The sequence below is a fragment of the Triticum dicoccoides genome, chromosome 4A (assembly GCF_002162155.2).
Source record: "Triticum dicoccoides isolate Atlit2015 ecotype Zavitan chromosome 4A, WEW_v2.0, whole genome shotgun sequence".
Lineage (NCBI taxonomy): Eukaryota > Viridiplantae > Streptophyta > Magnoliopsida > Poales > Poaceae > Triticum > Triticum dicoccoides.
The window spans coordinates 379900629-379912135 of NC_041386.1; the positions used below are offsets into that span (position 1 = coordinate 379900629).

General features: G+C 46.6%; 1 protein-coding gene across 1 annotated transcript; it reads right to left on the minus strand.

Moving 5' to 3' along the window:
- Positions 1–225: 225 nt before the first annotated feature.
- Positions 226–7969, minus strand: LOC119285958 (vacuolar protein sorting-associated protein 26A-like). The gene is made up of 11 exons (XM_037565291.1): positions 7785–7969; positions 7577–7651; positions 7397–7471; positions 7233–7305; positions 6748–6792; positions 6227–6338; positions 4094–4160; positions 3783–3827; positions 1286–1341; positions 1007–1182; positions 226–707 (listed from the first exon to the last, which is right to left on the minus strand). The coding sequence occupies exons 1-11, from the start codon at positions 7785–7787 to the stop codon at positions 520–522; spliced, it is 915 nt and encodes a 304-aa protein (XP_037421188.1). The 5' UTR covers positions 7788–7969; the 3' UTR covers positions 226–519.
- Between the last annotated feature and the right edge of the window lie 3538 nt (positions 7970–11507).

Genomic DNA, 11507 nt, shown 5'->3' on the forward strand with positions numbered 1-11507 from the left:
AACATTAAAGGATTAAGAGCCATTAGATCTTGTAAATGGATGGATCTGATTGTTTGGATGTACCCATCTCTTTCTTTTATAATGGTAGTAGATAATGGCATGGTGGGTAATTAAAACATAAAACATGTTTGGTGTTTTGAAGTGATGTAGACCATCAGATTGCAGGTTTAGATGGATAAGATGATTTGGTTCTCCGCCCTCTCTTCCTTTTATAGGAGTAGTAGATAGTAGATGAAGCAAATATCAAATACAATTGGTTATCTCAAGATGCTTCACAAGCGTCTAAGGAAAAAAATGTCTCACAAGAGGGCCGAAATGAAAATGGCCAAAAGTCAGCAATCCAGCATTTCAGTGATTGTATCTAACCAGATTGCTATGAAAAAGGCGTAACAAGTGACAGCGCCACGGTACATTGGAACTGCACTGCATGCTCTCCTGGAGAGTTATATACAGCATAACAGGATGCCAAATTGCTAATTCTTGCAACACCATTCAGGCCAGGTTCCCAGCGGTTGAAGTTTATGAAGGCTGTGGAGTTTCGTCAAGGCGGAACATGTTTATCTCTTGCTGCTTGAAGTATCTCCGGTCTTCCTCGTCCACAAGGACCAGGTTGAGGTAGTACTTGACACTGAACTTGTTGTTTATGTTGCGGTAAGTCGGGGTTAGCTCGTATGGAGTCAAGAATAGCCTTACAGGAATAGACTCTCCTGTAAAAATGGTTGTTCAGTGAACTCAGCACACAGTGTGGACAACGTATTACCTCCGTTCCAAAAAGCTTGTCTTAGATTTATCTAGATAAGGATGTATCAAACACCAAACATGTCTAGATACATCCGTATCTTGACAAATCTAAGACAAGCTTTTTTGGACAGAGGGAGTATTTGATAATTATGAGTTCATGATACCTCAATGGCCATTACTTGAGGTATATATGTACGTTCAACGATTTGGAGCTAACCTAGAAAGTAACGCTAGAAAGGTACAGTAGAATAAATGTGTAATATACCTCTGACTGGGGCACCATCCATCAGCTCAAATTTAGCAAGTGTCTCAGTCTCAACATATGTGTTAGGACCTGATCCTGTTGATTCCCGGCGGCGAATCTCAAGCTCCATGTTTTTTATCTTTATTCTGACTAGAAGAAAATAGATCTTTCCTACAATGACATCCTTGAGATGGTACCTGAATAAGGCAATGATCCACCAGAAGATGGTCAATACTCCGACTGTGCTAAATTGGGTGACAAAAAGAACATACTGCCAGACTGGAACTGTACTGATCTTACTTGCTTTTGCTGTACTCAAACTCAATATGCAGGCAATCTTCAATTCCAACTTCCATCTGAAAGCAGTGATCAGTTTTAGTAATCACAGTACAAGGTCGAGCACATTAACTCTAGGCTCCAGCACTCTGAACACCACAATTTACACTGGAAGCCAAGGATATCGAGAAGTGGCTAGTTCATTGCCATCTGAAAGAATATAGGAGGAAACGACGCATGCAAACTACAATTAGATGTTGCATTTGACGAAAGTAGATCGACAAAGTACTCCAGCAATCAGCTTGTTAGAGTATCACCATGAAAATTTGAAAACACAAGTAAGCTTTTACTCCCTCCGTTCCGAATTACTTGTCGCAGGTATGGATGTATCTAGATGTATTTTAGTTCTAGATACATCCATTTCTGCGACGAGTAATTTGGAACGGAGGGAGTAGTAGATAAAAAAGATATCAACAGGAGGAACATGAACATCTGAGTCCGAGTGGACAGTCCTCACTGTTGCACGCTAGTAGAACCATTAATTACCCCTTATTTCGTACGAACTGCTGCCTGCTAACACTTTGTTTTCAAGAAGATCAAAGTCATTGCTAACTTGCCCAGTGATCACTGTGACTTCAAGAATGATGTTGAACTGGTGCTACCATCATTTCCAGTATTTGACCAGGTAAGATCGTATGTTACATCCCTTCCATTTTTTACGCTATTATTATTATTACAAGTTTTATTTCACAACTTGACTAAACGGCACACCGAGATAATTAACAAGGAACACATGATAATGTTAACGGGTAGAGTAAATGGCACTGGCGGTCTAAAAACTTGTGTTACGGGAGCACTTTAGTCACGGTACTTGCAAACTGGAAAAACCCATCATAGAACTTGTGTTGCCGGTGAAGTTTGGTCACACGGGGCATCTGAACCGGCCAGCCGTCCGGTTTTCTCTCTTTCGCGGTCATGCGCGGCGCACGTGATGTCGGTCGAGCACAAAATTGTCATGCGGCGCTCACGTGAGTCCGTGGCTGGCCTCATATTTTTTACACAAAGGCCCTTGGTTTCATACGTAATTTTGTATTTGACCTCTTAAGTGCCATAGCTCACGTTTTTGCACCTGTTTTTTTTTCCACAAAGGCCCCTGCTGCTGTATCTTGATGGCCCGCAGAAGATACCCAGCCGGAGAGTTCTTAGAATTTTGACCCGGACAGGTATGCATGGCCTGCCCCATTTTTCTTGCACGTCCTTTTCTTGTTTTACTTGCCATGTCATTCATATTAATTGCTCGGCCCTGCTACTTTTCATGTATCGGATTTTTAAATATGCGATGAACAATTTTAGACACAGTGTGGACATTTTTCTAAATAAGTGATGAACATTTTTCGAATATGTGGTGAATAACAACAACAACAAAGCCTTTAGTCCCAAACAAGTTGGGGTAGGCTATATGTGGTGAATATATTTTTAAATATGTGCTGAACATATTTCAAATACACGATGACCATTTTTCAAATATGTGATGAACATTTTTTTATATACCTGATTAATATTTTTCCAATACATGATAAACATTTTTTGAGTATGCGAAGAACATTTTAGAAATACATGATGAACTTCTTCGCATATGTAATGAATATTTTCTCCAATGCACGGTGATTTTATAAAATACATATGATCATTCTTTTGATTATTTAAATACATGGTGAACATTTTCTAAATACATGATGGACATTTTTCATATATACGATGAACATTTTCTCTGAAGATATGACGGGCATGTTTTTGATACATGGTGATTTTGACACGATGAACTCTTTCTCAAATAGACTATCAAGGTTGTTTTCAATATGCGCTGAACAATTTTTACAATACATTCGAAATATTTGCACTCTTTTAATATATTTTTAAAATGAATGAAATATTAAAACTATAAATATTTTTAGAGAATATGTATGACTAAACGGAAAAACAAAACAAAATTCATAAGAGAGAAAAAATCACGCGTGCATGTGCTCTATGCATGCAGCGCCTATGTGCTGGCCTATGAGTCACGGCACTTAAGAGGTCAATGCAAAATTATTCGCAAAAAAATACAAAATTACCTACGAAACCAGGGGCCTTTGTGCAAAAAAAAGATGCCGGCCAGGGACTCACGTGAGCTTAGCGTGACAATTTTCGCGCCCAACCGACGTCACATGCACCGCGCGTGATCGCAAAAGAGGGAAAACCGGGCGGCTGACCGGTTCAGATGGCCCTGTGACCAAACTGCACCCGCAACGCAAGTTCTATGACAGGTTTTTCCGGTTTGGAAGTACCATGACTGAAGTGCAGCCGCGGTCAAGTTCTCAGACCGCCAGTGTCATTTACTCTAACGGGTAAGTAGGGCATGACCAAGCCATAAGCCCATAATTGACCTATTCCAAGCATATCACTTAGTCCAACAAACAACCGAAACACTTTAAATTATAAACTTCAGAATAAGTTAACACATCCAGTTACTAGGACTAACCTTGATGCTGTTATTGATTGAAGGAAGAGGAGAATAGTTCCTTACCTGAAAACAAAAACATTAAAGAACATCGAACACTAGGTAATCCACGTAAAACATCAAATACTAAAACCTGAGATGCATTTCCATGTAACCACTAAAGAACAACTCAAAATAGCGTGGAACACATGAAAGTATATATATCAGGGGACATTCTTATACTCAACTTTCCATAAGATAACCAGAATTAGTCTATTGGCGGTCCAAGTTGGACCAAACAAAGTTACGGTGACAGACACATGGAAGATCCATGAGATGAAGTTTAGACTTACACAGAAATCCCGAGATTCCACAATATTACCAACATAGTTTCTACCAATAGTCACTTTCAGGATGTACCTGCAAGCATAACAAGTACACACCATGTTATGGTCCTGCTAGAAGGAGGGCGCAAGAGGGCCGGCCAGGGGCCTTTTTGCCCACGGCCGGGCAAGAGGGAAGGGATTTCCTTCTTAATTCTTGCTTGATTAGATTGATACATCTCCTCTCTTAATATAGAGAGGTTTACTTGACTCCCAAGCAAGGCTTACTTGACCCCTAAGCAAGCGACCCTAATCTCTAATTAACCCTAAGACTAACGGGCTATACCGCCAGCCCAGGCCATTAGGCCCATTACGTACTCTAACACTACACCCCATTTGGACATGCAGCTTGTCCTCGAGCTGCAGCCTAACCAACTTATAACCATGCCTTGACGCAACACAAACCTAACACCTAAAAACAAGCCGTTTACATCTCGGCTTGTTTTATTACTCTCAACCTGAAATGGACTGGGACGATTTATTTTGGACCCCTTAACAAAAAGTGGACACCATCCGCACGTCGGACAGCCACCTGGATCCCATGGACACCATCTGGACAAAAGGAGTGCATGTGTATGGCCACCTGGAAGTGGTCACAAGAGCGACCAGCGGAGGCGCCTTCGCGGCGGCCGGTGGCGGAATGCAGTGGTGCTACGCGGTGTACTCCTGTCGGTGACACCCTGCCTTCTCCCCGCCGGACGGCTGTTGGTCTGCACCGCACAGGGAAGAGGGGAGGGCTTGCGATGGAGAATGACGAGGAGGGGTGCCCCCCCCCCCAACCGCCGATGTCGCAGACTTTGAGGTCGCTGCCCGCGGAAAAAACAACATGCCCGTCGCCCGTGGGGGAAACCGCATGCCCAAGATCACGACGCAGCGGACGAGATCGAGGTCCTTTGCGCAGCGAAGGGCAATTTGGAGGAGCAGCAGTTGCATACCATGCATCTCCCGCACACGCCGACGTGCTAGGAGGCCGCGCGCAGCAACCTGCAGCCTCACCGCCGCCGAGACATGGCGGGTAGTGATCCAAACCGGAAGCGGTGATGGCAACAGCGGGAACTTGATCTGCTGGATGGGGACGCCCTAGGGAAGCGGTGATGGCGACGGCGGGAACTTGATCTGGTGGATCGGGACTCCCGCCGGCGCGGTTGATGCGGGGCCGGAGCTGACCTGTGGTGGCTGCTGCAGCGGAGCGCCGGGCGCGGCGGGGGCCGCCAGGAGCGGCGGCTGCCACTGTAGCCAGGGCGGGGCGGTGGTGGCGGTGGATGGCAGCTGCAGCGGCCCGGCGAGCGCGGCGGGGACGCCCTGGGGCAGCGGCAGCGGCTGCTGTGGCGGAGCGCCGGGCACGGTGGATGGCAGCTGCAGCGGGCCGCCGAGCGCGGCGGAGGCCGCATGGTGCAGCGGCTGCCATGGCAGCCACGGCGGCGCGGTGGCGGCGCAGCCGGGTGCGGCCCGTAGGACCCGACCAAGAACAGGCGGATCTCCTGGACCGCCTGGGTTAGGTCCCGCAGCGCCCCGAACACCTCCTCCGGGGTGAGGACGGCGGGGGCGGGCGCGACGGAGGATCCCGGCAGCGAAAGAGACGGGTTGGGCGACGGTGAAGACATGATCGAACCGAAGCTAGCTGATACCAAATTGTTATGGTCCTGCTAGAAGGAGGACGGCGCAAGAGGGTCGGCCGGGGGCCTTTTTGCCCACGGCCGGGCAAGAGGGAAGGGATTTCCTTCTTAATTCTTGCTTGATTAGATTGATACATCTCCTCTCTTAATATAGAGAGGTTTACTTGACTCCCAAGCAAGGCTTACTTGACCCCTAAGCAAGCGACCCTTATCTCTAATTAACCCTAAGACTAACGGGCTATACCGCCAGCCCAGGCCATTAGGCCCATTACGTACTGTAACACACCAAGTCTTCAGAGATGGTGTTAATTTAGTTTTTGATGCTGAACAGTATGCACACTATTCTTTGTTATGAGATGTGCAAAGCACAATGCAAGTATTTTACTCCCTCCATCCCATAATAATATAAGATGTTACTACAATCAATATGTGAGTGTTGTAATAAAATCTTATATTATGGGACGGAGGGAGTAGATTTCTTTCTTACCTCAGTCTGACATTTGTTCCATTGTATGACTCATATGGCATTTCAACAGTAGAGAACTCAAATGGATATGTCTTTCTTTCATATATTTCACCAGGAACATCTAACTCACGCACTGCATGTACAGAAAAAGGCACTTCAGGTGATGAAATGGACTTATAAAAAACAATAAGGTAGGTAACTTAGATCGATCGAGCGGCGGTAAGCTACACATCATCTGAGGGCCAAACAAATATACACTGTTCACTTAATTATACTTCTTTACTTTAATGAGCAGAGTACACATAACAAGCAAGATGAGAACAACAAATTTTGTTCATAAGGCACAGTATCAGAGAGATTTTGAAGATTATTTTTGGGATTAGTAAACAATGTGTTTCTAAAGGATAGCAAGATTCAAAGGGTGCTAGCAAAAGAAAAGGAACAGACAGCAATAATTGTGAACAGCACAGAGGATATCTTGGCAGGAAGGTTATTGTCCTACTGTAAAATAGTGTTGAAAATTACTTCAAGAGAGAACCTACCCAGTGAAGTGAAGTCATAGAAGTTGCCTCTGTCGAAATACAACTCTGTAATAAAAATGAACACAAACAATAATGTTAATACCTAGCAAGACCTGAAGTGTTGAAAAGTACTCCCTCCGTTTCGAATTACTTGTCACAGGTATGGATGTATCTAGATGTATTTTAGTTCTAGATACATCCATTTCTGCGACGAGTAATTTGGAACGGAGGGAGTAGTTTATGAGTGGACAGAGATAAACAAAAGTAAGATTGGTGCTCAGGAGCAATATTTTTTGCAGTTTCCCAGCAATGAAATCCTACAATTTAGGTAATGAAATTTCAGAATAGCATTTACAAACAAATAGTGCAGTCAGCAATCCGGAAGAATAACTATGCTTAATTTCTAAGAACGTGATACAGCATCCTACAGATCAATTAGCACCAGCACCAGAGCACTTAACCTAATCACATCACGGAAGCATTTGAAGGAGCAGCATAGACTTTACCTATCTGTCCAAGCAGCTCAATCTTAACACCCATGTGCTCAATCCTTTTACCAGGAACAGGCGCTATTGATACCTGCAAACCATTTAATCACAAATCCATGCCAACAGTCGACCTCACACCCTAGAACAAACAAGCGGCAGGCAAGGAACACCACCGTCGGTACCTCTCCGGCTATGGTCTCCAGGCTCTGGAACGCCGGCACCATGGTTGTCTTTCCATTATCCTTCTTGACTGCAACCTGCGATTAAGAATCAAAAGGCTGAGAATGAGTCCAAGAACCCAACGACCTCTCCTGAACACGAAGAAGGTCACGAAGATGTCGCAGCCGAAGGGACCGCTGTACCTGCTTCCGGCTCCTCTCATCGGAAAAGGTCACGAAGATGTCGCAGGGCGGCTTGAAGGCGCCGATGATGTAATTCTGAGAAAAAAGACCGGAAATCAGAGTGGGATCTAGTGCGATCTCAGGTGGTAAAGACGCCCCAATTCGGAGGGGAACAAATAAGGAAAGTCCTAGCAAGGTGGTCAAGATCGGACGTGATCGCGTTGGTTACCATGGCTACGTCGGAACAAAAGAAAAGGTGGATGTGGAGGGCGACGCGGGGACGATAGCTGAGGAAGGTCGCCGACGCCGGAGGAGGGGATCACCGGTGTTGTTGGAGCTGGGCGTCAACTGCCGGGTCGGGCTTCAGGAGAGAGGAAGAGAGAGTTGGATGGGCTGGTCTGCTGGCTTCTACTGTGCTGGGTATGGAACGAGCGATGCGTACAAGACCGTCCACCGGGTGGACCTCACCAAATCGCAGCCGTCCATTGGATCAATCGGGACTGAACACATCGACCCAAGGCAAGGCGGCCCAATGGAGACACGAGTGATGCGTTTGGTAGGCTACATAGAGCCCAGTCAGGCTCGGGCGGGACGAAAATGGAGACACGAGTGTGCAAACAGGCCTGACTCGTATAGGGGCGAAACTTAAAACATCCTGGAGCCTGGCTCGCTGGAATGCTCGAAAAAACTGGGTGTTCACAATGCATGATATTTTGGAACAAAATGAGTTTACAAGAATGGTGGTGACACTGTGGGCAATTTGGCGTGTTCGAAGAAAAAAGTTATTCATGAAGAGATATATGAAAGCCCTTTCTCCACCAATTATTTTATCAATTTCTATCTGAAGGAACTAAAGCTTGTAGCAAAACCATGCCAACCATTGGTCAGAACGACCAAACACAAGCAGTCAGCTTGGTTGCCTCCACTTTCAGTATATGCGAAGGTAGATGTAGATGCTGAAGTAGATGGGGAGTGCAGGAAAGGAGCCGCGGCGGTGGTTTGCAGAGATCAAGAGGGAAGATTTCTAGAAGCATCTTCGATTACCCATCGGTTCATTTTGAACCCGACCATACTCGAGGCATTAGCGGTCCGGGAAGGACAGGCAGTGGTTGCGGACCTTTATTTGAACAATATTCAGATTGCCTCGGATTGCAAGATTGTGGTGGACGGCATCAAACAGAAATCTGCAGCGGAGTATGGTGCCATTGTGCATGAAATTTTAGAACTATCTAAGTATTTTTCTGCGTGTAATTTCGTTCACGAGAATAGGAGCTCGAACTTCGAGGCTCACAATCTCGCTAAGCACACTTTCACTCTTGGATTTGGCCGCATGTGTGGTTGGGTCAACTGAGAGATCTCCATTTTCTTCCTGTAAACGTTCTAAGATATGAATAAAGCTTAGTGAGGATTGTCTAAAAAAACTGTTTTCATTGAGCCAAGCTGAGTCGGGCACAAAAGCAAGACACAACGTAGGGCACGATGCAGGGGGGTTCGGTCGGAGATGGCGGAAGGGGAAAATCGACGGAGACGGGATGACGCGAAATATACCAGTTGTGGGAGTGAGTCTGATAGTAAAAATAGGGGGTACGTAGAAGGAGGCAAGGTCCTAACTACGGTGAAGTTGTGCACCCAAGGTTTATGAGTTCAGGCCCTTCTCGAAGGAAGTAATAGCCCTACGTCTCGGTGCCCGGAGGCTTGGTCGACTGGATATGCGTGAAAGTTACAGGGGGTGCGAACCCTTGTGCCAGAGAAGGGGTGGCTTATATAGGATGCGCCGGATCCCTCAAGCCCTCGGTTACACAGAGTTCAATGTACATTAAGATAGGGCGTTACTGGTAACGCCAGCTATAAAGGACTATAAATGACCTTTAAGACTACGGAGTGAATGTCTGACCATTGCCATCCTGGGTGGACTTAGATCTTCTGTATTCCGATTGACTCTTCGTACGATCAAATGACTCTATCTTTGTCGAGTGAAATTGGGATATCCGAGTGGTATATCTTGTCAAGTGGATTGCACTCGAAGGTGATTTCAGTCGGTATCTTCGGTTGTACTTTGAATGTCTTTGACTCTAGGGTAGTGTCCTTGGGTAGGGCGTCTAGGTCAGGCCCATGACCCTACTGTAAGGGCATATTTATCCCTAAGGTGTTTTGGTGATTGATGACAATGCGTTTGCAGACTAATCGTGTGTCTTGAGTTTCCCAGACGTTTCTTCGCTAGGCACAAGACGGTTTGGAGTCCCTCGAAGACTATTGAGGACAACGTTTTTCTACGTTTCTTTTTGGTGGATTTGAGTCGTAGGAAAGTCGTAATATTAAGAGGGGGTCCGCGTCGGAAAGGTTCGGGTGGAATCATCACGTACACGTTTCTTTCTAGTCCCCTCCTTTCCCCTACACCTTGGAGCATCCTCCGTTTTTATCTCTTTGCCTTGTTCTGGCTGCTGTGTTGGCTTGCGGTAGTACTGCTCCCTAGTGAGCGGTAGTACCGTGCTGTGGCGCGGTAGTACCGTGGGTGCCCATGGTAGTACCGCTCCTCTGGAGCCGTAGTACCGTGACCCCCAGGCCAAGTATCGCTCCCTCGCGGTAGTAGGGGCGGATGTAATTTTTTTACATCCGCACTACCGCGGTACTACCGCATCCCTTGCGTGGTAGTACCGTGCGCGGCCTAGCTCAGCTGCCAGGCAGTAGTACCGCTCCTCTGCGGTAGTACTGTGTCGGATTTTTGCTACGTCCGTTTTTCCAGCAGAAGTTGGCACGGTTGTTCTGTTATCCACGCTCTTCCCAGGGTTGGGGTTCCCTGCCTTGCGGTAGTACCGCAAGGGGGAGCGGTAGTACCGCGTCTGCGGAAGTACCGTCCTCAGCCCATGTGCTTAAGGTCTGCCCTAGCTACTATTGCTGCTGCGGTAGTACCGCGGCTCCTCATGGTAGTACCGCGTGGCCTCGCGGTAGTACCGCTGTTCTGGAGCGGTAGTACCGCTGGTCACGGGCTGGTAGGTGGATAAAGGTTGGTTTTTCTTCCTTAGCTATATAAGGGGTGTCTTCTTCCTCGTGTTGACTACCTCTTCCAACCCTAAGCTCCATTGTTGCTCTAAGCTCCATTTTCGGCCGATCTCACTCCCTGGCCAATCAAACTTGTTGATTTTCTCGGGAGTGGTTGAGAAGGCCCCGATCTACACTTCTACCAAGAGAAATTTGATTCCTCCCACTAATCCCTTGCGGATCTTGTTACTCTTGGGTGTTTGAGCACCCTAGACGGTTGAGGTTACCGCGGAGCCATAGTCCATTGAGGTGAAGCTTCGTGGTGTCGTTGGGAGCCTCCAATTGAGTTGTGGAGATTGCCCCAACCTTGTTTGTAAAGGTTCGGTAGCCGCCTCCAAGGGCACCAATAGTGGAATCACGGCATCTCGCATTGTGTGAGGGCGTGAGGAGAATACGGTGGCCCTAGTGGCTTCTTGGGGAGCATTGTGCCTCCACACCGCTCCAATGGAGACGTACTTCCCCTCAAAGGGAAGGAATTTCGGTAACACATCCTCGTCTCCACCGGCTCCACTCTTGGTTATCTCGTGCCTTTACTTGTGCAAGCTTATTTGTGATATATCTCTTGCTTGCTTGTGTTCCTATCTTTGTTGCATCATATAGGTTGCTCACCTAGTTGCATATCTAGACAACCTACATTGATGCAAAGTTTAAATTGTTAAAGAAAAGCTAAAAATTGTTAGTTGCCTATTCACTCCCCCCCCCTCTAGTCAACCATATCGATCTTTTCAATTGGTATCAGAGCCTCATCTCTTTATTAAGGACTTTACCATCCGAAGAGTATGGTTGATACCGTAGACGGTGTGGAGGAACACTCCGGTGTGAATCTGATCTCGTCTACGGGCGATGGGGGAACCTCGATCTCTCGTGAGGAGTTCAATGTGGCCTTGGAGACATTGAAAACCTCCATGATGAC

Coding starts and splice junctions, on each gene's coding strand:
- LOC119285958 (XM_037565291.1), bottom strand. Junction 6,339..6,747: donor CTATGACTTCACTTCACTGG/GTAGGTTCTCTC, acceptor CTGTACATGCAG/TGCGTGAGTTAGATGTTCCT. Junction 3,828..4,093: donor TGGAATCTCGGGATTTCTGT/GTAAGTCTAAAC, acceptor TTTTGTTTTCAG/GTAAGGAACTATTCTCCTCT.